The following is a 26,740-nucleotide window of genomic DNA, read 5'->3' as shown; positions in this document are numbered from 1 at the left end:
ATCATCTGAGTATACACAAGAAGGGGTGAACACTGGTATGGATGTTGTAGCCAGACACACTGGGGGAGGCTTGTACACATTGATGATGGTGACATCCTGGAACTTCACTGCAAGCCATTCCAGATCTGAGTCTTCTGCAGACTTCCCTTCTATAGCCCAATCCGTGTCATCTTTGATGAAAGTGACCAGACCATATTTACTACTTGGTGTGAAAGTGGCTAGTGTGAATTCCGGTATTGCGAGTTTCTCCACTGTTTCGCAGTGTGTCTCCTGCAGGAGTATGACAGTCGCTTGGTTGGCGTATGCTAGCTGCTCAATGATGGATATCCTAGCACTGGTGAGACCTTCGACATTCAACTGTATTATCCCAGCATCTTTGCCTTTGACGGCAGCTGCCGCCCACTCTGAAAAGAACACAAAGCTTGGCTCAGGGCTGCGTCGAGGCGATCAAGGCTCCCGGTGTTGAAGTCCCCGCCGGTCGATTTTAAGCCGCGCAGGGCGATGAAAGGCTCTCAAGTTTCCGAACCAAGCCATGACGCAACTAGTCAGCATGCTCTCCACTGTGCACCTGTAGAAGTTAGAGAGAGTCCTCCTTGACATACCGACTCTCCGTAATCTTCTCAGGAAGTAGAGGCGCTGATGTGCTTTCTTTATGATTGCATCAGTGTTCTCGGACCAGGAAAGATCTTCAGAGATATCGACGCCCAGGAATTTGAAGCTCTTGACCCTTTCCACCATCGACCCGTTGTGACCATTGCCGCTCACAAACCACCGGTGACCATTGCTGTTAAGTCCCTCCATGAAATGCCAAAGTGATTGCAAAGAATGCTTCTAAGGGTGCAGGCAAACAACTTAAAGAACAGAAACCGGAATTGCAGACGCTAGTTCACAAAAAAGAAGCAAAGTGCTGGACTAACTCAGCGGGTCAGGCAACATCCCTGGAGAACGTGGATAGGTGATGTTTCTGGTCATGTTGATGTTTAAGTCCCTTCCAACTTAAACAATTTAAAGATTTTGTTTATACGGGCAAAGATATGGATGTACTGCCATGCCAGTTGAGCCACTGTGTCATAGCACCAGACACCCAGGTTCAATCCTGTTCTTGTGTGCTGTGTGTGTGGTGTTTGCATGTTCTCCCTATGATCATGTATATTTTCTTTGAGTGTTTCAGATTCCTCACACACCAATTGTGTGCCAGTTGGTAGTTTAATTGACCACTATAAATTTTATCCTATTGTATAATTGAGTGGTGGGACTCGAGTGAAATTGATGAAAATGTAGTGAGAATAAAAAATTAAATTAGGATCAGTGTAAGTGCTGGTCAATGGTCAGTGTGGACTCAGAAGGCCAAAGGCCCTGTTTCCATACTCTATCTCTCTATAACTGACCAAGCCAATGTGAAAGACTCAAGAGATGCTGAAGATACTGGCATTGGGACAATGAAGATGGTGTGACATATTCCAGTCTATCAGTCAATATGTAGAAGATTGTGGATGCCACAAGTGCAACTCCTGAAGAAGCAGTTGTTTCAGACAGGCTTCAAAGAGAGACAGTGTGAGGTCGGACTGTTCTCGGACCAGACTTCCAGGCAACAGATAAACTGGGCAATCAGGGTGAATTATCTTCAGGGGTGAAAGGATAATTGTTCCCATAAAGAAAGAATGTGACGAAACAGGTTCACTCCTTAGATCTGCAAAATAATTCAGTTGTAGGATGAATGGACAAATTGCGGATAGAGCAAAACTTGGTTGAGATTTGGAGCGATGAAAACCGACAAATAATTAGATTTAATTTTTGATTTAATATTTCCATCACATAAATAATAGAAATGGCCACTTTGCACAATCTGTCCATGCAGGATTTATGTACCACTCGAACCTCTACTAACTTTCGTTATCTAGCTCTATTAGCATAAGCATCTGCTTCCTTTTACTTCATGTTCATCAACTCAACCTCTCACCCAGTAACCATCTCCACCCCCCCCCCCCCCCCTTTTTTTATGCATTAGATTATTCATCTGAACTGGTCCTGCAATGACGCTCCATATAGTCAGCACTCTCTGAGTTCCCAATTTGATTTCACAATGAGTATATTGATGGATTCTAGTTTTGCTCTTCCTCACAGACTATTTTATAAAAATGTTTAATTTAAAACATGAAATCCTTCAGCTTTCTTTCAGGAGAAAAGACCCAACGTTCACTCTCTTTTGCAGGTATAACCTCACATTTCTCTCCTTGTGAATCTTTTTTGAATGTTGTTTCCAGACGTCTCTATAATGTGGTAACTAGAAATAAACATAGCATAACTTCTCGAATTTTAGAAAAAAAACTCTTAGAGATAGTTTCCTTTCACAAAGACCTTTTTTAAAAAAACTTTGTTAGTTTAGGTGTTTGCAATTTACAATCGCTTTTTCTACCTATTTAAAATCTTATTTTTCAAAAATGTGGCCTTCTCATATCAAAATCTATCTTCAAATTCTGTGTGTTGTATTCATTTGCTAATTGTATGCCATTTTATAAGCTTATCAATGTATTATCTAACCAGAGCATAGTTTAGTTTAAAGCCTGCTTGGAAACAGGCTCTTCGGCCGCCATGTCCACGCCGACCAGCAATTACCTAGTTCTATCCTACATACTCGGGAGAATTTCTTTACGGAACCCAATTAGCCTGCCGACCTGCACGTCTTTGGAATGTGGGAGGAAACCGGAGGACCCAGGAAAACCCAAGCAGTTACAGCGAGATTGTGCAGACTCCGTACAGACAGCACCCATGGTCAGCATCGAACCCGGGTCTCTGGCACTGTAAGGCAGCAACGGTACTTCTGCACCACTGTGCGTCTATCCTAATCCATTATTTTCCCTTGTTATGCAATTTTCTACCTCAAAATCATTTCTCTTCGATCCATTACCTAGACCTCGCCTTACTGATGTACTATCTTAAATCACATTAGAAAACAGTCATTATTGTCTTTAAAGCACAAAGTTCTGGAGTAAATCAGTGAGCCAGGCAACATCTCTGGTGGACATGTATAAGCATTGTTTCAGGTCGGGCCCTTCAGACTCTCGAGAAGGGCACCGATCCAAAGCATTGTTGATCCATGTCCTCCAGAGGTGTTGCCTGACCCACTCAGCTACTTCAGCATTTTGTTCTACTCAAACTTATAGCATCTGCAATTCCTCGCGCCTCCATTATTGCTTAGATGATCCCTTTTAATTTGCTCACTTGCTTTAGTCCATTTCCAAAGACTATTTCCAATAGTTTTGCATAATGCTTGTTCTTGGTTGGTAAAGACTCCTATACATCTAGAACTAGACTAAGTGTTCTAGAACTTATACATCTAGAACTAGACCATGTTCACACGGGAGGGCTGGTCCCCCAACGCAATATTCCACCTCAACACCAATTCCAATATTGGTGGCCAGTGGGGGGGGGGGGGGGGGGGCTTTCTGGAGCGCTGGTATGAGTGTTGTGGACTGAAGGGACTGGTCTCCAGTGGGCTATGGACATTGTGGGCCAAATGGATTCTTGGGGTGGCAGCTCAGTCCCTCAAGCCTAATATGCTGGCACCTCACTCACGGCTGGTGGGCTGTCAGTTGACTCACGGCTATTCCGCCACCAAATTCAAATCTATTTTCCTACCATTTCAAGCACGGTGCAAAGCCACCAAATTTGAGTGCAGTTTCTTACCACTTCAAGCAGGGTGCAAGGCCACCGAATTCAAGTGCAGTTTCCTACCACTTCAAGCAGGGTGCAAGGCCACCAAATTCAAGTGCAGTTTCATACCATTTCAAGCAGGGTGCAAGGCCACCAAATTCAAATGCAGTTTCATACCATTTCATGCAGGGTGCAAGGCCACCACATTCAAATGCAGTTTCAAACCATTTCAAGTAGAGTGAAACCACCATAAAACCACACAAAACACCACACTCACAGTTCAGTAGACATTCAGTGTGTTCAGATGATTCACAGTTCAGACAGAGTCGTGACCTCTCCCTCCCCATCATGCAGAGACTGAGCCACACCCACACTTCCGGGTTTTATAATCCCTCCCCCTCCCACCGGAAAAGGTGTGGCCTTCATGGCGTGATTGACAGGAGAGAGATTCTCAACATTTTTTAAACACTAATAACACTTTTATTTTTCATTGATGGGAAAAATCCTCTACACCTGATGAGCAGAGCGGGGCTGAGTAAGATGGCCAAGAAATCACAGCCGTAAGTGGTAGCATTTTATCTTAAATCAATATACAGTGCATACAGGAAGTTGTCAAGTTTAGACTTCCAACCATTTGCAGTGCATTTACTTCAACCCAAACTCCCACCAATCATTTGCAGTGCTTTTACTTCAACCCAAACCACCACCAACCATTTGCAGTGCTTTTTGTTCAACCCAAATCTCCACCAACCATTTGCAGTGCTTTTACTTTAACCCAACCCCCCACCAACCATTTGCAGTGCCTTTACTTCAACCCAAACCCCCACCAACCATTTGCAGTGCTTTTACTTCAACCCAAACCTCCACCAACCATTTGCAGTGCTTTTACTTCAACCCAACCACATTTTCATTTTCAAACCACATTAAGGGCACTCAAGGTCAGTAAAACCACACTCACAGTTTAGTAGACACGTGTTCAGTGTTATTCACAGCTCAGACTGAGAGACGTGACTCTCACTTCCACCTTCTTGCAGAGACTTACTGAGGCACAACACTTCCGGGGTGTTATAGTCCCTCCCCCCTCCCACCAGCAGGGGCAGCAGAGGGAATCTCAACATTTTAAAAACATTAATAACTCTTTTATTTTTTTATCAATGGGAAAAATCCTCTTGTCCTACGCAGCGGAGGGGGGGGGCTCTGAGTAAGATGGCCAGAAATCACAGCCGTAAGTGGCAGCATTTTTTCTAAAATCATGAAACAGAAAAACAGGAAGTGGTCAAGATCAGACTTTTGGTAATATAAATATCTTCATCTGCCGCTTCTGTCCAGTTAATTGAGGGGTAATTTATTCGTGAGACCAAGCCTAGACTCGGCAACTGTTTTGTTGAACACGTCCGCTTGGTCCACCAAGGCCTACCAGATCTCTCGGTTGCTCTCCATTTTAATTCCCCTTCCCATTCTTATACTGATTTGTATGTCCTGGGCCCCCTCCATTACCAGAGGCCACACGCAAACTAAAGAGACAGCACCGCATATTCCACTTAGGTAGCTTACAGCAAGTACATTGAATTACCCAGTTTTAGGTAACTTCTAACAACACCCCTCTTCCCAATGCCTCTTCTGGACTCGCACCAATTTGTTCCTTCCCCCTCCACCTATTCTTTCCTCTGGCTTCACAATTTGCAACACCTCCATCTCACACCTATTTTTTCATCTTTGGCCTTTGTCCAACCATCTTCCTATCAACCCCCCCCCCCCCCCCCCGTATTCACCTATTACCTACCGCACTTTGTCCTGCCCCCTCTTCCAATTTTCTATTTCCCACTCCCCACCAATCAGTCTAAAGAAGGGTCCCAACCCAAAAACACCACCGATCCATGTTCTCCAGGGATGCTGAGTTACTTCAGCATTCTGTACCTTTCTTTGGGATCTTTGGCATCTGCAGTTCCTTGTTAGTAGATATTGCTTGGATGACCCCTTATTATTTGCTCACTTCCAAAGAGTATTTCCAATTGTTTCTTGTTGGAAAAGACTCCCAGACATCTGCAATATGTGTAGCTCTTCTGTCCAGTAAATAGGGAATAATTTAAACCAAAACACATTTGTCTGAAGAAGGGACTCGACCCGAAACGTCACCCATTTCTTTTCTCTAGAAATGCTGCCTGTCCCGCTGAGTTACTCCAGTGTTCAAGAAGGAACTGCAGATGCTGGAAAATCGAAGGTACACAAAAATGCTGGAGAAACTCAGCGGGTGCAGCAACATCTATGGAGCGAAGGAAATAGGTAACGTTTCGGGCCGAAACCCTTCTTCAGACTTCAGAGTTACTCCAGTATTTGTGTCTACAACTTATTTGTTCCTAATTTGTTTGCACTTTTCTTCCTCTATCTCCCTTCCACAATTAAATAGATGGGTGGTAGACAGTGATTTGAATTGAAATATTGGATTAAAACATTAAAAAAGAAATTAGGACAATGCCAATTATGGGGCTAAAGGTCCTATAACAGAGAGCTGGGTTGGAGTCAGTGTTTGGGAGGAGGGGGGTTGTGTGAGGCCACCATGAGCCGGCTGCAAGTGCTGGAGCCGCCGGGGGGGGCAGCAGAGAGCGGCAGTGACAGGAAATCCCGCGGCTGCTCTTGGCTTCCTGTTTACGCGGGCCACTCGGTTCCTGGCCGCAGGGACGGAGTTTCGCACCCGCCTGATGATGGGATTGTCCAACGGCGCTCCGAGTCGCTGCCGCCGGGCCTAGCTCGGTCCTTCCCCGCTCCGGGACTCCCGACCCCGTCTTCGGCCAAGACCTCTGGAGAGGCCGGAGTGGCCTCGGCCCCTAGGCTCGGGCTGCGCTGGAGAGCGGAGCGGCCCCGGCAGCCAGGTAACAGCGGCGGGAGGCGGCTCGCAGCTCGGCAAATGCCGGGCCTGCTAGCGGGGGGATGGAGCCGACCGAGGGCGTTGGTGGCGAGAGGAGGGCAGGGTAACCTGGCGCTGCGACAGGCCGCTGACTCGACAAGGTGGGCCGGCGGCCATTGTCTTCGGCCTGGGTTAGGCCCAGACAACGGCAGTGGCCGGCCAGGGGGAGGGGAAGGGAAGGGCCCGCAGGGAGGAGCCGCTTCAAGGGCCGAAGGCGCCACGCTGTTCTGGGCCCATGTGCCAGCTCCGGCATAGCAACAGCCGCTTGGTGTAATCTGAACCTCGTGTGCCGGTGCCGGTGCCGGGCCACACAGCGGCTCTAAGGCGGACTGTGTGTTTGATCCCGCAGCCATGAGCACGGTTTTCCCTTCCATCCCCGACAGCTGTGATTGCATTTCCCTCCTTGGCAACAATCGTTATACTTGCCCCTTGAGCATGGGGGCATAGTTATTACATTTGTCGTAGAAAGCACAGTTGCAGGATTTCGGCAGCATTTATTGGCCATCTCAATTATTCATTCTCGAATCCTGCCCAGTTTGTTGCAGAGATACTTTGATGTCGAACGAGTTCCACAATTCAGACCATAAAACGATTAAGGAATTCAAGTGTGTTTCAAATCAGGATTATGTTCAGATTAAAGGGGAACTTCCAGGTGGTGGCGTTCTGAGTTTCTGCGCCTCTTGTCCTCGACATTAAAGGTCATGGGATTCAGAGGTATTGATGCAGAAGTCATAGTGAGTTATCGCTGTATAATTTATGGATGATGTGAACTGCAGATGAAAAACGGAGTGTCAGTTATCCTTGTAGTGCTTGAGTGTTGTTGATGCTGTACTAAATGAAACAAATGGAAGTATTCTATCATACTCCTTGTATATGATGGGAGGTTTGTGGAGGAGTATGAACTGAGTTGCAGGGTGCCCAACATCTGACTCGCTCATACAGTGCCCTCCATAATGTTTGGGACAAAGACCCATCATTTATTTATTTGCTTTAGTACTCCACAATTTGCGATTTGTAATAGAAAAAAAATCGTGTGGTTAAAGTGGACATAATCAGCACCTAATCTTTCCTCCAGTCTTTCCATCACATTTGGAAACTTTTATTGCTGTTTATCAACACGAGGACCAAAGTTGTGCCAATGAAAGTCAAAGATGCCATTATGAGACTGAGAAACGAGAATAAAACTGTTAGAGATATCAGCCAAACCATAGGCTTACCAAAATCAACTGTTTGGAACATCATTAAGAAGAAAGAACACTGGTGAGCTTACTAATTGCAAAGGGACTGACAGGCCAAGGAAGACCTCCACAGCTGATGACAGAAGAATTCTCTCTATAATAAAGGAAAATCCCCAAACATCTGTCCGACAGATCAGAAACACTCTTCAGGAGTCAGATGTGGATTTGTCAATGACCACTGTCTGCAGAAGACTTCATGAACAGAAATACAGAGGCTACACTGCAAGATGCAAACCACTGGTTAGCTGTGAAAATAAGATGACCCGGTTACAGTTTGCCAAGAAGTACTTAAAAGAGCAACCAGAGTTCTGAAAAAAGGTCTTGTGGACAGATGAGACTGAGATTAACATATCAGAGTGATGGCAAGAGCAAAGTATGGAGGAGAAATGAACTGCCCAAGATCCAAAGCATACCTACCTCATCTGTGAAACACGGTGGTGGGGTGTTATGGCCTGAGCATGTATGGCTGCTGAAGGTACTGGCTCACTTATCTTTATTGATACAACTGCTGATGGTAATAGCATAGTTCCAGAAGTGGCGGCGCTGTTAACAGCTACGGCTCGCCTGCAGTCCGTCTGTTTTTACTTTTTTTGTTGTTTTGTTGTTTTCTTTGTCCTGTTTTAGTTAATTTTGGTTTATTAGGTTGTGTGTGGTGTGAGGGGAAACATGTTTTCTGTCTCTTCCTTCGGGGGAATGCGACTTTTTCTTGTCGTATCCCCCTTCTCTGCCTCCGTCTGCACTGAGGCCTAATGGCAGAGCTGGTGGCCTCCAACTGCGACTGACCTCGAGGCTCCGGAGGCAGAGCCGGCCAGGACTAGGCTGGCCGACTTCAGGGCTGAGGCGGCGGGACTCGGAGCTGAGGCGGCGGCGGCCCGACTCGCTGAGGTGGTGTTCCAGCTTCGGCAGCGGCCCGACTCGGAGCTGAGGCTGAGTTCCGGCGGCGGCCCGACTCGCTGAGGTGGTGTTTCAGCTTTCGGCAGCGGCCCGACTCAGAGCTGAGGCGGTGGCAGCCCGACTCGGAGCGGAGGCAGCGTTCCGGCTTTCGGCCGCGGCCCGACTTGGAGCTGAAGCTGCGTTCCGGCGGCGGCCCGACTCGCTGAGGTGGGGATACGGCTTTCGGCAGCGGACCGAATCGGAGCTGCGGCGGCGGTGACATCACTTCGGAGGTTCGGCCGCCGGTCCAGTGGACGATCGGGAGCTCGCAGGTTACAGGTTGGCAACTACAGCTACGTCCGCTGGACTGGAGGGCGGCATCTTCGACCTGGATCGCCTCAGCGCAGAGGGAGAACAAGGAGGGAAGAGACGGAGACTAAGACTTTTGCCTCCATCACAGTGAGGAGGGGCTTGGTGAACTCACTGTGGTGGATGTTAATTTGTGTTTATTGTATGTTTTGTTATTTATTATTATTGTGTATGACTGCAGGCAACGAAATTTCGTTCAGACCGAAAGGTCTGAATGACGATAAAGGAATCTAATCTAATCTAATCAAATCATAATGAATTCTGAAGTGTATAGACACATCCTATCTGCTCAAGTTCAAGCAAAATGCCTCAAAACTCATTGGCTGGTGGTTCATTCTACAGCAAGACGATTATCCCAAACATACTGCTAAAGCAACAAAGGAGTTTTTCGAAGCTAAAAAATGGTTAATTCCTGAGTGACCAAGTCAATCACCCGATATGAACCCAATTGAAGCATGCCTTTTATATGCTGAAGAAAAAACTGAAGGGGACTAGCCCCCAAAACAAGTATAAGTTAAAGATGGCTGCAATACAGGCCTGGCTGAGCATCACCAGAGAAGACATCCAGCAACTTGTGATGTCCATGAATCGCAGACTTCAAGCAGTCATTGCATGCAAAGGATATGCAACAAAATACTAAAGGGCCTGTCCCACTTTCACTACCTTTTTCTCTCGTGGACATTTTTCATCATGCTAGAAAAACGCCCGACCTACTTGATGTCACGAGTACCTACGATTAGCATCACGGCCTGCTACGACCTACCTACGAACTCGTGACAGCCATGCTGCGAGTATGAGTCCAGGGCAAACTCGGCAGAAGTTGTGAATTAGGTCGTGAAAGTGGGACAGGCCCTTATACATGAATACTTTCATTTACATGACATTGCTGTGTCCAAAACATTATGGTGCCCTGAAATGGGGGAGACTATGTATGAACTCTGCTGTAATTTCTACATGGTGAAACCAAAATGTATAAAAAATTGTCTTTATTAAAATCTGACAATGTGCACTTTAACCACATGTGATTTTTTTTTGGATTTTTTTTTTCCCTATTACCAAACTCAAATTGTGGAGTACAAAGGCAAATAATTAAATAAAGGGTTTTTGTCCCAAACATCATGGAGGGCACTGTATGTTCCCATGTCTCGTCTAGTAGAGTTTCTAAACAATAATGACTGCCGGGGCAGTACTGTGGGGGTTGATGGTGTTGATTCTGCACAACTTTGATACCCACGGTTCGATCCTGACATCGAGTGAGATGTGTGTGCATATTACACAATCTCCCTATGAATGCTTGGATTTCCATGGGGCTCAAATTTCCTCCCATATTGCAAAAATGTATAGGGTTGCCAGGTTATTTGGCTACTATAAATAATTTCAAGTGGTTGAATGTTGGGAGGTTGGCAGGGGTGTTGAGATTGAGGTAAAATACATACTATTCGAGTGAATGGGTGCTTGATAGTCAGCATGGATTCAATGGACTGAAGGTTCTGTTTTTGTACAACTGTTGCCTCTGGCTCTGTGTTGTGGAAAACTTGGTGATGAGAATGCTGGAGAAGGTCAAAGAGAAATAGTTGGTGTATTGGGGAGTGTCATTGTCTGGCAATTTACATTGTGTGAATGCTGCTTATTAATTGCCAACCTAGACACTTAGACCTGAATGTTGTTCAGATCTTATTGCATGCAAGTACTGGTTGCTGTCATGTTTAAGAGCAACATATTGGCGCAGTGATGGAGTGGTACAGCGCCCAAAACCAGGTTAGATCCTGACCCCGGGTGCTTTCAGTATGGAGTTTGTACGTTCTCCCTGTGACTGCATGGGATTTCTCCGGGTGCACCGTTTTCCTTTCACACTTCAAAGACGTACAGGTTTTTTGGTTAATTGACACCTGCGAATTATAAATTGTCCTTAATGTGTCAGATAGTGCTCGTGTATGTGCTGATCAGCTGAGACTCGGTGGGCCAAAGGGCCTGTTTCCACACTCTACCTCTAAAGTCTAAAGAGATGCAAATGAAATTAATTGAATGCTGTGCAATCATCAACAAAAATCCCTGCTCTTTCCAATGATGTAAGCGATAACCGTAAGATATCCTGTTTTCTCTGGGGCTATGAATCTAATTGTCCTCATGGTCTTTAGACACCAAAGAAGACAGTTGCTGATTTGTTGTTTTGCAGGTATATATACAGTAAACTAAATACTGCAGTTTAGTTTACTTTAGAGATACAGCACGGAAACAGGCCCTTCAGCCCATCACATCCATGTTGACCATTGATCCGTTCACACTAGTTTTATGTTATCCCACTTTCTCATCCACTTGCACATTAGGGGCTGTTTACAGAGGCCAATTAACCTGCAATCCTGCGCATCTTTGGGATGTGGGAGCGCCTGGTAGAAGAAACCCAAGCAGTCACAGAGAATGTGCAAACTTCACACAGAGCATCCGAGGTCAGGATTGAATCACTTTTCTGGCGTTGTCAGGTGGCAGCTCTACCAGCTGGCCCTGAAGCACATTCATCCTTGCTCCTTGCCTGCGTCTACTGTCCTTAGTGACACTTAAACATTTTTAATGTTTAACTGATAAGAGCACTTTCTAGGTTAATAGAGGTACACAAAAAGCTTAGGAAAATTGTCCGTATTTTTAACGTTGGTGCAGATGAAAATTTAATTATTTTGTTTCAACGAATATTGATGATGTTTTCTTTATTAAGAGCACATTCAATCTATGGGCACATTTTCTACTTTGGTGCCAACTGCCCACAATTCTCTGCCCCATTAATTTCATCAGACAGGAAAGTTGTGGGCTGACAAATGCAGAAGAGGAAACCACCTCTCCACATATGTATCTGCAGGCTCTGTCGCCTCGAGTTCATTTATCAAGAGTGGAGGGGTGGGGGTGGGGGATTCTCTGCTCCTCTTCCCTGGGATCAAGATTGCTTGTCAAGATGCAAGTGAAGTACCTGGGCTGCAGCACAGAAAGGTGCAACCTATCACTGGGCTTTGTGCCAATGACAAAGTGGAGGACAGCTTGTTATACTAATCATGATGTGGCGAGGATGTTTCCACTACGGTTGACGGTGCGACTCGCGTTGCAGCGGCCCTTGCAGCCGGTCTGTCTTTTTTTAAATTTTCGTCTAGTTAAATGTAGTTGTCGTGTTTTTTTTCATACTGTTTTTAACTGTGTATATGTGTGGGGGGGGGGGGGGCTTTTAAAATCTCATCCCTGTGCTTGAGACCCGACCTTTTCCCTGTCGGGTCTCCGTTGTCGTTGGGGCCTAGCACCGTGGAGCGGCCTCCAACCGACCTGGGGGCTCCAGTCGCGGAGTCTGCGGAACTGCGGTGGTGCCTCGGTGCGTGGGGAGCGGCTGCGGCCCGACTCCGGAGCTCGGAGGCTCCAGCTGCAGTCCTGTGGACTGTGATATCGGGAGCTCGCGGGTCCGGGTGGGAGACCGCTTTTAAGAGCTCCTGCAACGCAATTTCTCCAGCCCGTGTCGCGGGGTTGGAACGACCCGGAGAGGGGCCGTACATCGCCCGGTGCGGCTTTAACGGCCACGGGACATTCCAACACTTGCTGGGGCTCCAACTTTGTGACATTTAGACCTGGAGCGGGGCCGTACATCGCCCGGCGAGGCCTTAATGGCCGTGGGACTTACCATCGCCCGCCTGGGGCTTCAACTTCGGGGAAAATGGTGCACAGGGGAGAGAAAATACTTGCCTTCTATCACAGTGAGGAGGAGATTCACTGTGATGGATGTTTGTGTGAATTGAATTGTTTGTGTGTCTTGTAGGAATTGTTTTGTTTGTATGGCTGTAGAAACAGAGTTTCGTTTGAGCCTCACTGAGGTTCAAATGACATTGAATAAATATTGTACTGGGAGAGTCTAGCACCAGAGGCCATTGCCTCAGAATAAAAGGATGCTCCTTTAGAAATGAGATGAGGAGGAATTTCTTTAGTCGGGCAGTGGTGAACTTGTGGAATTCATTACCACAAAAAGCTGTGGAGGCCAAGTCAATTGATATTATTACAGTGAAGATTGACAGATTCTTGATTAGTACAGGTGTCGAGGGTTATGGGGAGAAGTCAGGAGAATGGGGTTGAGAGGGAAAGATAGATCATCCAAAATTGAATTGCGGAGTAGACTTGATGGGTCTAATTCTACTCCTACAACTTATGAGATCCCATTTATAATGAAACCTCTCACTGTGGCAGTAAAATGAGAAACTTTCACTTTACTTCACAGTTATAAAACTAGTGATGTATTACAGGGTTCCTCCCAGGGGAAAGTTATTACCACATTAGATCATGTTTAATCATTGGGCACATTGACTTAGAGGCCACAAATTACAAGCGGTTAAAGCTTTTGTAACCAGAATAGTTCAAATGATTTCAAACCGTACAGCAGTGTACCAAACATCACCTTGCTCTCATACATTTTGCTGATTAACACCATGGAGGATGTTATCTTGATTTTGCAAATCTGTTTTGCTGCTGGTGTAATTGAGGGCAGGGTTCAGTAGTGCATGGGGGTTATAGTCCTGAATAGACATTCCAAAGAATTATATCTAAACCCCATCCTAGTAGTTCCTAGAGTGGAATGCAAGATTTCTAATTGTTTGTGGACTATTGTCACGAGACAACTGTTCAGGAAGTCAACAGATTTATTAACAAAGCTTGGGGTGGAATCAGGCATGATATTCTTCCGATTTAAATCGGACTTCCAATTTATTTTGTTTTCCTATTTGTCAATTTTTTGTGCCCGATTATTTGGCGGCCAATCAACCGCTGTCTCTAAGGGGGTTGCATCCAATTACAGACCAGCTTCCCTTAAAATTAACAAGTAATTAAAAGTAACAAGAAATATAACTAATTTCTTTATTCAAACAGCAGCAAGCTGAACTGCTTGCAAGATTGATGTCTGCCTGCACTGCCTTGCCTAGCCTTTTCATACCTTCAGGCAGTTTGCCAGACTAGCATCAGAAAGAAAAAATGTCCTTTCATTGCTGAAATTGAAGAAACCCCATTGATTTATTAGTATCCCTCAAGGCTGTGCGCAAGGGTGTCTTTTCCTTGTTCATTCTTTATCCCATTGAAGTAATTTACAATCCTGAGATTTGGCTTTCAAGCCCCAAGCCCAGGTCACATTCTTTTCACTGAATACTTTTCAAGATATCAAACTTTCTTTGAATATAAGAGGCCTACATTTTATACCATTTTTCATATTGAGCCAGACCAGGGAGCTAAATGATGTTAAATATCTTAAACTGCTTGGTTCGGTATTTGATTAGTTTTGATAACGTCTTTATGGTTGGAAGCATTTGAACAACCATTTTGAATAATCAGTCACCACATTATTTTCATGTTTTCATTTCTTTCTTTCTTGAGATCTCGGTATGACGAGAGATCCCTCCGAGGAACTAGTAGGAGCTAGTTATGGGTACATATGTGGAGTCAGGACTGCCAATTGATTACCGGATTTACTTGGCTGTTCTTTCCCTGCTGATAATAGTGCCATGACATCATGGTGATGGGTTTGTGTTGTGTTGAGTAAACTTGATTAGTGATTTCACCGTCTACTACTTTTGATAGCCTGTGATTTCTATTGTTCAAATCGCATTTGTTACTTCTAGAATTTTACTTGATGTGGACAAAAGATCTATGCCACCAGCTGATCTCGAACAAAGGAGTTAATAGTGTGCTCATTTGTCGGTGGAACTGGAATAATGACATTTTCACGCTGCAGCTTTACGAGCACATTAAACAGAACAAAAAATAAATTTACAATAAAATATCAGTTATTCGGTGTAAACTAGACCATGATAGTGCAAAAACCAAAGTATGTCGAGCCATCATAGTAGTGCAAAGTCCATGATAGTTTGGTGGGTGTGGAAGGGTTGTGCAGGAGTGATTCAAGAACCTGATGGTTGTTGGGATAAAGCTGGTCTTGAACCTGGAGGTAACGGGTCTCAGACTTCTGTGCCATCTTCCCGATAATCGCAGCGAGAATAGAGTTCCCAGGGTGATGTGGCTCTTGGTTATTAGCTGCCTTCTTGAGGCTGTGCTTCCTGTAGAATCCCTTTGATAATGGGGAGATCAATAGCAAGCAATGTTCACCATTTTCTGCAGTCCCCTTTGTTCTTGATTGTTGGAATATGAGAAAAGACAACTTCGCAGCAAGTCAGTATATTCTCCATTGTACAAGTTACATAGAGTATTTGGCAACATGCCGTATCCCCTCAAATTTCTGTAGATGTAGAGATGTTAGTGAGCTGTCTTTGCAATTGCAGCAATGTGCTGGGCAGGTTAACGGTGATTAGTGATGTTTCAGGTCGAGACACTTCTTCAGACAGTCTGGAGATCTTTCTTCAGGCAGCTTCAGTCTCGACCCGAAACATCACCTATTCCTTTTCTCCAGAGCTGATGCCTGACCTGCTGAGTTACTCCAGCATTTTGTATCTATCTTTGGTGAAATCCAGCATCTGCATTTCCTTCCTATACATGAAGCTATTGGCTCTCTTCGCTGCCATCCCGCCATTGAAGATGGGTGCTTTGTCCCTCTGCTTTCCTTTTCTGAAGTCCACTATTGGCTCTGTGGTCTTGCAAACTTTCAGATAAAACATTATTTTCAGTGGCATTATTGCCATATTTAAAGCTTGTGCATCAGCTGTAACTGATTACACAGCCATGGGTATAGAGAGAGTAGAGACGGGGACTGAACCCGTGGCCTTGAGGTACCCCTGTTTTGAAGGTCAGCGAGGAGGAGGTGTTTGTGCCAATCATATAGATTGATTGTGCTGGTGGGCAAATTGGAATGGTTCCAGGTCATTACTGAGGTGGGAGTTGATTTGCATCATACACAATCTCTCAAAGCACTTCATCACAATGGGTGTGAGTGCTCCCAGTCATTAGTCGCTGAAGCATGTCGTTGAGCCAACAAAGGGTGTGACTGGACTGCAGCAATTGGGAGAATGCACTATGCATAATTGACCCTTGAGATGATGATCTGGGTTTCCAAAGTCACAGTTCTATCATGCATTTGCTGTCAAGTAACATTGATATTTTGCGATGGAATTCCTCTTCAATTCCATGGTGTAGAATGAATTTGGTGTTAAAATACAATGACTGTCCTCCCATTGTTATATGTTGATTATTCAAATGTGGCGTCAGATTAATAATACATCTCCCTTGGCCTTCTCAACGATGCAAATGTATTGATATATTCATGCAAAATGGTATTGCCTGGTAAAAGGGATCTGGCTATCTAAGCTATCTATGCCTCATATAATTTTATATATTTTGAATAGGTCTCTCCTCAACCCCTGACATTCCAGAGAAAACAATCTAAGTCTGTACAACTACTTGTTATAGGTAATACCCTCGAATACAGGCAGCATTCTGGTAAACCTCTACTGTACCCTCTCCAAAGCCCCCATGTCCCTCTTGTATGGGTGAGATCAGCACTGCATGTAATGCTCTAAATGCGGCCTAACCAAAATCTTATAGTTGCATCATGACTTCCTGACTATTGCTCCTACCAATGAAAATAAGCATACCAAACATCATCTGCTCAGGGAGCTTATGATCTTTGACCCCAAGATCCCCCTACATCAATGCTGTTTAGTTTCGTCTACTTTTTCTCCACTCATCCTGTAGCTGATCTATATCCCACTGTATGCTTTGACAACCCTCCTCATTGTCCATACCTCTACCAATTTTGATGATGTCTGCCTACTAACGAACCCATCAGTAAACCAGTTCTGAATCCAAATGACCAAATCACTGTGGATTCCATGCTTCTTAATCTTCGGGTTCGGCCTACTGTGCGGGACTTCATCAAATACCTTATTAACATCTACGTACACAATATCACTGCCCAACCCTAAACAATCACCTTCATCACTAGAACATTGAGCGTAGAAAAAGTACAGTGCAGGATCAGGCCCTTCAGCCCACAATGTCTGTCGAACATTATACCAAGATAATCTACGCTTATTGGTAATTTATGTATCTTAATGCTCTTCAAGAGTCCCAACACCGCCATCACTTTAACTCAAACTGCCTTAGCATATTAGTCTTCCGCAAATTGATCTCACTAACCTCTATGCCCTTCTCCTTGTTGAATACAAATTCAATGTACTTGTTTAGTACCTCGTCAGCATCCTCATTCCAAACATAAATCCCTTCATTTTATTCTGGAACGGTTCTACCTGCTTCCAGGTTACCCTTGTTTTTAATGTACACTAGATCAAAGGGGGCCCATTGGGTTCCGTCCCCACAATGTGCGGGGGGGGGCCTGCGGCGTCACACACACATTAACCACCCCCCACACGCACAAGGGTGAGAGGTGGAGGGAGAGGGGAGGGGGCAGGGAGGCGAGAGAGAGGGGAAGGGAGGGGGGCAGGGGAGAGGGGTGGGATGGAGGGAGGGGAGAGGGTGGGGGGAGGGGGAGAGCGGAGGGGGGGATAGAGGGGGGGAGGGGGCAGGGAGAGAGAGGGGGGGAGGTGGGAGAGGGGTGGGGGAGAGGGGGAAAGGGGGAAAGAAGGGGGGGTTGAGGTGGAGGGGGAGAGGGAGAGGAGGGAGAGCCAGGCGAGCGAGCGGGTTGCAAAAAGTGGAGAGCCCGGGGAGAGAGAGAGAGAGCTCCAGTACAGGGCCCGACTCTAGTACAAAGCTCTCTGCATCTCTCGGGAAACCCGAGCTGAGGCACGGGCGTACTCCGTTTTCAGCGGTTTCATTCCAGAGCCCTGAGCGAGTGGACTGTGGGTCGGGAGGCGACAAAATGACTGAGTCGGAGGTGAGGGGGGGGAGGGGGGGGGGGGTTTAAACGTAACTTGTCATCGGCTTAAATCCAGAGCCAGGGCGGGGCGGGGTGCTGCAGATGGCAGGCCGGTCGACTGAGCGAGAGGAGCCATTGTGACGTCATCCAGCTTGTTAGATTTTTTAAATATCTCAGATTGATGAACAATTTTAGTTAAAAAAACTTGGGAAATAATGGTTCACATTTTCAGGTGAGGCGATTTTCGAGATAGATGTGATAAGGTAAATCTCTACCGGAATATGTAAAAATGTCACCGTTAGCGTGTCAGATTTTCGAGTAGATGTGAATCACACACAAACACATAAATCCACATACAAATACATCCACATCCAAGATCAGAGTTTTATATTGTGGATATTTATATTTATAATAGATATAAAAAGCCTTGGGATTTTCTTTAATCTGGTTCATCACTTCTCATACTCGTGACATTATGGCTTGTTTTTCTGCCATATTTATCTTTCATTACAGGAACGTGCTAGTCCTGAATTCTGAACAACTGGCATGTATACGACTCCCACATGTCAGATGTGGACTTGCACAATAACAACATCTCCCAATTTACCCTCTCTAACTCCTACCTACTAATGTTGTGATCTGCCTTACCCCAATTTAGTACCTTCCTCAACATCCAGACTTATCCTTTTTTCATAATCATCTTAAAATTATTTAAAGTGTAGGAACGAACTGCGGATGCTGGTTTACACCAAAGATAGACACAACATGCTAGAGTAACTTGGTGTTTCAGGCAACATCTGTGGGGAAAAAGGAAACGGTGACATTTTGGGTTGGGACTCTTCTGAGATGTGATCACTGTTCCCAAAGCGTACTTCCACTGAAACACCAGTCATCTGGCCAGACTTCTTTCCCAATACAAGGACCAATGTGGGTTCTCCTCATGTCGTACTATTCATAAAATAGTCACAAAATGCTGGAGTAACTCAGCTGGACAGGCAGCATCTCTGGAGAGAAATATTGTACTGATTTAGAAAACCCTTTTGGATACACCTAACAAATTCTGCCCCATAGAAGCCTTTTGCACTGAGTAAGTCCCAGATAATATTGGGATAGTTGTACAGTCACCGACCATGGGGAAGTCTGTAGGATTTGCATCATTCTCTAATCTGTCTACATATCTTTTCCTCGATCTCCTGCTGGCTATTGAGAGGCCTATAGTATAATCCCATTAACGTGATTGCATCTTTCTTAACTTTGAGCTCTTCCCACGTTGCCTCAGTGGACGAGCCTCCAGTATATCCTCTGAGTGTGTCATGACATACTCCTTGATTAATAAAGCATCTCTTTTACCTCCCACTCTATCATGGCTGAAACATTGCATCCCTGGAACATTGAGCTGGCAGTCCTGTCCCCCTCGCAATCAAGTATTCATATGCCATCCACCAAAAACGTTCACACATTCATATTCCATTCTAGTAACAGGAGATGGAGTCCCATTATTAGTGTCCGCAACTGAATTAGGATGGAGGGGGTACAAAATATAAATTGACATTTCATATTTTCTTAGCAGTATTTGTGCCAACCGATATCGTTTTTTTGGGTGTGTAAATTGGCATCACTTTAAAATGTGCTCCCAATTCAAATTAAGGTTCTTGTTGCAAGTTAACGTGATTTTTGTGTCCGAATGAAATATGTGGGATTCATTGGCCACTGTTTAAACCACTATAATCAGCCACTAATAGTGGTAGATTTACTTTTCTCAGCTTTCCAAAAATACACCCATCCATCATTTGCATCTGTTTCATTATTACTTATTTAAAACCATTCCTACTGTTCTTTTCCCTCTTTAATCCTTCTTTCCTGACTGTTGTCATATTCCCACAATACCTCCGTCCATCAGTCAAGTTCTCTTTGTGACTTTTTTCCATTCTCAATTATCATTAATTGCTCTTTGGATGCTCTGATTTCTTTCTGCCGCCTTGAGAAGCTCTGAAAGTTTGATGTGGTAATCAAGGACACCCCGTCATAGAATGGTATCTAGAGTCATTGTATTGATAATTTTAGTTTACTTCAGAGAGACGGATGTTAACAGGCCCTTTGGCCTACCATGTCCCTGCGACCACACAAGGGACAATTTACAGAAGTCAATTAGCATACAAACCTGCATGCTCTGGTGACTTCCTTCTGACATTTTGCAAAACTTTATTAAAAACTAATTTAAATATTTTGCTCTTTTAACAGACTAAGACACCTTGCCCTGTGTGGAATCAACTCAAGTCTGGGATCAAGCCCTCTGTTTTATGTTCGGAAACAATTTTCCAATGTGAGCCCATTCAACATGACTGAATGTTGGGAGGAGCACCCAGCCGCCCCGCCTCTCGTGGAGAACTGCATTCCCCAGAGTAATGAGCGTGCCCTCGAGTTTGCCATTGTGTTCCCGGCCGACACAGGCCTTCAGCAACATCAGCCCTTGTCAGCTGAGTGCTCCCAAAAATGCAATATGTGTGGCCAGACCATCACACAACTATCTGAGCTTCAGCAGCATCCGTGCTTTCTAAACATGAATCGCTTCTTCCAGTGCGCCCAGTGCCAGAAGACCTTCAGCCAATCCACCGACCTCTTGCAACACCAGTGTGGGCAAGTGGAGGAAAAGCCCTTCATCTGCCACGTCTGCAAGATGAGCTTCTCCCAGCTGCTGGCACTGGTCCAGCACCAGAACGTCCACAATGAGAACAACCCCTTCAAGTGCACCATCTGCGGCGAGAACTTCCAGCAGTCGTCAGAGCTGTTCGTGCACCAGAGGGTCCACATTGAAGACCAACCCTTTGAATGCACGGTCTGCAAGAAGAAATTTAAGGACTCATCCGAGCTGGTTGCCCACCAACAGTTCCACGCGCCCGAGAAGCCCTTCAAGTGTACCGTTTGCCAGAAAGGCTTCAAGAAGTCCTCACAGCTAGTGCGCCACCAGTACATCCACGGTGAGAAACCCTTCAAGTGCTCGTCCTGTGAAAAGTCCTTCCGCCACGCCTCTGAACTGCAGAGGCACCAGAGGGTGCACACTGGAGAGCGGCCCTTCAAGTGCACGGAGTGCGACAAAACCTTCAGTCAGTCTTCGCACCTGGCCCACCACCAGCGCATCCACTCAGGCGAGCGTCCCTATGACTGTAGCGTCTGCCACAAAAGCTTCAAGCACCGCTCACACCTGGTGCGTCACATGTGCGTGCATGCCGGTGAGGACGTGTTCAAGTGCGTCATCTGCCACGTGGGATTCAAGCAGCCGGGGGAGCTGTTGCAGCACCAATGCACGACGGATGGTGAACGTCCCTACAAGTGCAGCCAGTGTCCCAAGACCTTCAAACGCGCGTCCTACCTCCAACACCATCAGCGCGTTCACTCGGGTGAGAGGCCTTTCAAGTGCACCACCTGTCAGATGAGCTTCAAGCAGCTGTACGCGCTGGTACGGCATCAGCGGACCCATACGGGAGACAAACCCTACAAATGCACTGTGTGTGACAAGGGCTTCAGCGAATCCTCTCACCTCCTCTACCATCAACACATTCACACTGGAGAGAGCCTCTTCCAGTGCACGGGATGCCAGAAGGGCTACAAAGACTCCTCGGAGCTCTTGCGACATCGCTGTGCCCGCGTGGAGGGCAAGCCGTTCAAGTGTACTGTGTGCCAAAAGGCCTACAAGCGCGTATCTGCTCTGCAGCTCCATGAAGCAACCCATGTGGAAGAGCGGCCCTTCAAGTGCAACGCCTGTGAGCGGCGCTTTGCGTGCTCCTCCGAACTGGTGGAGCACCCGTGCCGTCCGGCAAAGGAGAAGCCCCTGAAATGCAGCAACTGTGAGAAGCGGTTCAAGTACTCGTCAGATGTGGAGCGGCATCGGCGTGTGCACACAGGGGACAAACCTTTCAAATGCATCACTTGTGACAAGGGCTTTAAGCAGAAGGAGCACCTGATAAAGCACCAGAATGTCCACGCCAGAGAGAATCAGTGTAAGTGCACATGGTGCGGGGAGAGGTTTACAGAGCTGAGCTATCTACAGGAGCACTGCCTTCAACACACAGCGGAAAACTCCTTTGAAGGGTCTGCTTGTGGACAGTGATATTTTTGTTTGCTCCGGAAGTCTGATCTTAGCTAAGCTTGTACAGAACTGTGGTACAGATAGATTTGGATGAGTTAACAGATGGTGCTGGTCCTCATGGCAGAGTCAAGTTTCATGGGCTTTTTGTGATGTATCCATTAGAGCATCTTGGTCCTCCATCCCTCTATAAAGTCTCATAACTTTGCTGATACCAATAGATCTTTGTTATCTGACTTGGGATTTATCCACCAATAAAGTTTACCAACCTCCAGACTCTCAAAACTAAAACAGGGCAAATCAGCAAGTGGAGATGCAAGAGCAAATAGTATGTGCTGACCAGTCAGGTGCGAGACATGTGGGACATATGTGACCAGAGTTCACATACCTCTATCTTAACATCGTTCTTGATCACACCAAACTCTTTCCATTGATCTGTATACCTTACGGTTTAGCGATCTGGATTTTCTCTTCTGCCTGTCCTCTGCTGAAATGGATAGGCTGGTTGTTAAAACTAGTGCTGCGATGCACTGTTGTGTGTGTGTGTGATTACACTGGAGAGCACCTTCCATTTCTCCCCGCCCCACCCCGTCCTCGGTCCAACATTGCTTTGCAGATTATGTTGCAGCTTAGCCTTCTGTGACTTTCACATATACACAATGTCCCCTCATTAGTATTTTATGCACACAGTGACCAAATAAAACGACAGGTGATGGAATCTGAAATAAAAGAAGAAATGCTGGAAGAGCTCAGCCTGTCAAACAGCATCTGTGGAAAGAGAAGCCAGGTTGCATTTTAGATCCAAAACGTAGACCAGCTTCTCTTTCCATTGAAGCTGCTTGACTGGCTGAGTTCTTCCAGCATTTGTGTTTTTCTTAGGGAATTGGGAGATTTGTTTTCACTAATATGAATCCAAAAATGAGTGTGAACATCTTTGTTGTAATAAAGCTGTAATGTAGAAAAAAACATTTTTGTGTTTTAAGATTGCAGCGTTTTAAGATTTGGGAATATATTTTAGCACCATTGTTTTCCTACAATGGCAGTAGTGCCGTCTTATGCTGCAAAGCCTTTCTGTGCAACTGTTTGATCACAATCAAAGGTTTAAAACATTTTGATTTACCTTGCTCTATTGCCCTCTGTTTAAACCTTTCTTGTAACAAGGATCACAGGCCACAACTAAATTTGTCTTCACTCTGGCAATCCCCTTGTCCACAGTTCTCTGTTTACTGCTGAATTTAACGATCCACTTTTCCTGGTGGAAAGTTCCTTTATCACAACTCTTCTTTGAGTAATGTAAACATTGAAATCAATGTTAATAGGTTTAAAAAGTATTTTGCGACATCTTGAGCTACCTAAAGTCATTTGCAACATACTTTTCCATTCTCTGACCATGCCAAACAGGCCTGGGGGCTTGGAGGTCAAGGCAGCATCTTTCTACCAGGTGCCAGCCAATGTTGCTGCACTGGTGGCTATCAGGAGGTATGTTAACGTGGCTTTGAGCTATGCCTATTCCCTATTGTCAAGTCCATGACCTTTGTGCATTCTCACAGAAAACACGATCAAGTGATTTAACAGAATAATTTAAATGCACAATCTACATTTCTATGGCAAGGCATAGCTCCAGCGTCCTGTGCACTGCGCTCATCTGGGTTGCAATTGCTACTAGTTGCACCTTAAAGCAAATATGTAAATTGTCTCACAGCTGGCTTAATAGTTCTCAAGCAAAAACTGAACTGAAATATTTTCTTAAAGGGATTAGATTCCTCAACAGTTATCATTAGAGTGTAAACATATCTGCAGTTGAGTGTTTTATTATATTGAAACCGATGAGTTAAATGGGAGCTTTGGTTTGGATCAGGTTAATAGGTTTTCAGAATTCCTCCTAATGGCCATGTACTGATGAGACCGTTGTCTCTGGCCAATAAAGGGGTTATCCACCCATTGACTACAATAGTTGAGCATTGTGAATTATTTTCAGAATTCTATTGCAAATGTGTAATTAAAAATAGATTTTAATTTATGTATTTTAAAGTAGCTTGAAAACTAGTGTTACACTTTCACTGCTGCAATCTGTTAGAACACAAGTTCTGTTTGTTTTTATTTTTGGTTGTATCGGCTTCGGTGACAGTAAGATTGGTGTATGTACAAGTCTTTCAAGAGCACTAGTTTTAACAAGTATGTTTGATATAAATGTCCATGTCATATTGGAAAGGGAACCACAAACAGTTTTTTTATGGGTTTTTTGCCATTTCAACGTCTACAGTCTGAATATAATGCAGGATGGATGTGAAGTCATGGACACAGCAGAGCTCGAAAGCGAAGTCTCCTTTGGAAATGAAGCTGCGCAACAGAAAGTTGGGCAAGAAGTCAGCCAAACGTGACTTATCACCTTAAATGACTGCAGTCTTTACAAAGGTGGACTTTTGATGAGAAGAGTGGTATGTTTTTGCCAGTTGAATCAAGCTGTTGTCGTTTTGTATCATCTCCATTTTGTAAGCACTAACAGTTTGCTAATGCAGATGCTAAAATGAAAAGCAGACTAATAAAAAAAATGAGTAGAATTAATACACTGTCTTATCAAAATAGTTTCAAGCTGCCTATAGGATGTCTCCACGGTTACCAGTGTTTTTTAGGAATGTAAAAGAGCCGTCTTTCCTGCAGTTGCGCATGGCTAATTGCAGAACATGGGATTGTAGATAATCTACGTCCTTGCTGAGTGTAAAGAGAGTATCTGATTGTAAGGTTTGAGTAGGAAACGGAGTGCAAACTACAGAGCATGTTAACTCTCAATTCTGTTGTCTTACCATTGAATATTCTCCTACCACAAGTGTGATGTGTTTTCAAAAGAAGTGTCACAAACTTTTTTTATTTTATTACAAATCAATTTTATTTTGTCTGGGCTACCATAGATACAAGATGACAAGTAATTTGCTTTTAGGGTTCAGATGACACCATAAATCAAACAGTTGATCGATGTAATCAGAGCCCAGAGACTGAATTGCAACCTGATACTCTTGCCACTTGTAATTTTTTTTTATTAATATACATAGTCTTAATAAAATTAAATCAATGCTAATGAAATTCAATGGTGTTGACTGATATGATTACTGTAGAATAACATTTGATGTTCAAGTAACCTTGCTGTTTCAATGAGAATAGTAAGAGAATTGATTTCAGAGCCAGTTGTGGCAATCAATTCCTCTTAAGTCATAACGTTAGGTTTGAACCACAATCAGGATTTTCAATTTATTAATTGGAATCATAATTATCATCAGTTTTACAATTGTCCTAATTGAACTGGTAAATAACAAGGAGATGTTGTAAATTCTGTTTACAGTTGCTTATAGGTATCACAGTCAAGCTGATCTTTTTCTTTGTTCCTATTTGAAAATGTTATTTTTTATCGTTTCCCTTCCGATGTAGCTATTTGACTGACTCCATATTACCAGAAAGCCCTTTCTTTAGCCATACCAATTTCTTCCTAAAGATGGCCGTGTCATCCTTGATCCCAGCTCCAGATCCCAAATTAGCAATTTTCATTTGCTTTTTCACATTTGAGTTTTAAAATAATGATGAGAGTAAGTCATAAATTGTCCTTCAAAATATCTCTTATATAAAGCATCATTACATATGTTCCCTTAATGTAGTCTCTGGAATTCTTTACTGGATTGTGCATATGGGTGTTATTATTTATAATGTTTAGTCTGTTTTTGTTTCATTTAATTATCTCCCAATGTTGAATTTGAATTGTTGAGTGCAAATCCGAAAGAAATGCTTAGTCAATGAATTTAGATGTTTGGACAGTTTTCTTTAAGGTTTTTACGGGAAGAAGACACATGAAGAAATGACTCCTATTTGCATCTCCTATACAGATCTCGGGTGAGATGTTGAACATACTGACAAATCCTGTTGTGCACTTGTATTGATTGCATCCATTCCCTGCTGGACCCTGCTGCACCCTAGCACATTTGATTGGGGAAGGTCAGGATTTATTCAACCTGTTGGCATTGGCAAATACTACATTGTAAAAGCCAGTGATGGAGTTTTGTTTTATTTTCTCTGTCGTAGATCTCCTTATGCACATGAAGTCTGTGAAGTCACCTGAATGGGGAAAGAATCTTGCCAATTAAAAAGAAATTCAACTTGCTCATCATGGGACATTTGACCAAAATTTGTGTTTCGAACGCATTCTAACTTTTGTGAATTGCATGCAACTCTGTTACCAGGAATGCTTTGGTTTTATTTTGAAAGTCCGTTCATCTCTACTGCGACAGCAGAACTAAGAACAAATACAGCCTTCTTGCTTCAAAACAAGACATTAATAAATTGATTCAATGGGGAAATACAGCCCTCCAGTTGAAATCAATTCTTGTAAGACGAGCTGATTGATAATCCACACACCAATCCTAACAGGTAAATTTCCCATGTCTGAAGGGTGATTGATGAACGACACAATCTATTCTGACCACGAGAAGGCGTATCTATCATCTCAGGGTTACAGAATAAAATGCATATGAATTAGGCATACGAATAATGAGATTTAACTGACAAATTACATTTGAAACTAGATGTATATCCACAGCAGCCTCATACAAGTATACATTACAATGGGTATGGAGGAATGAACAATAATTAATATGATTCCTGTTTTATTTCACAAAAGGAACAAAACAAATCTAGTGACCTTTTGATCACTATAATTATGATGGAAAAAGTTTGGAATTCTTCATTAGAATAACATCTAGAAAATGTAGATGCAATGAATCCAAATTGAAGGTCATGTTTGGCTAATCCCATCGAAGCATTTGCAGTAACGGAAATTCAATATATGTAGAGTTGCAACAAGT

General features: G+C 44.3%; 1 protein-coding gene across 2 annotated transcripts; it reads left to right on the top strand.

The window, feature by feature from the left end:
• Nucleotides 1–6,266: 6,266 nt before the first annotated feature.
• Nucleotides 6,267–26,040, top strand: LOC116982742 (zinc finger protein 319-like). 2 transcript variants are annotated; one of them, XM_033036155.1, is made up of 3 exons: nucleotides 6,267–6,524; nucleotides 20,051–21,807; nucleotides 24,157–26,040. In XM_033036155.1, exons 2-3 carry the CDS (start codon nucleotides 20,148–20,150, stop codon nucleotides 24,159–24,161), a joined length of 1,665 nt encoding a protein of 554 aa, XP_032892046.1. In that variant the 5' UTR covers nucleotides 6,267–6,524; nucleotides 20,051–20,147; the 3' UTR covers nucleotides 24,162–26,040. The 2 variants fall into 2 exon arrangements, with proteins under 2 accessions (XP_032892046.1, XP_032892045.1); XM_033036154.1 differs by having other exon boundaries at nucleotides 20,051–26,039.
• The last annotated feature ends 700 nt before the right edge of the window (nucleotides 26,041–26,740 follow it).

Source organism: Amblyraja radiata, chromosome 17 (assembly GCF_010909765.2).
Source record: "Amblyraja radiata isolate CabotCenter1 chromosome 17, sAmbRad1.1.pri, whole genome shotgun sequence".
In the NCBI taxonomy this organism is placed as follows: domain Eukaryota; kingdom Metazoa; phylum Chordata; class Chondrichthyes; order Rajiformes; family Rajidae; genus Amblyraja; species Amblyraja radiata.
This window is presented reverse-complemented; position numbering and strand designations above follow the sequence as displayed.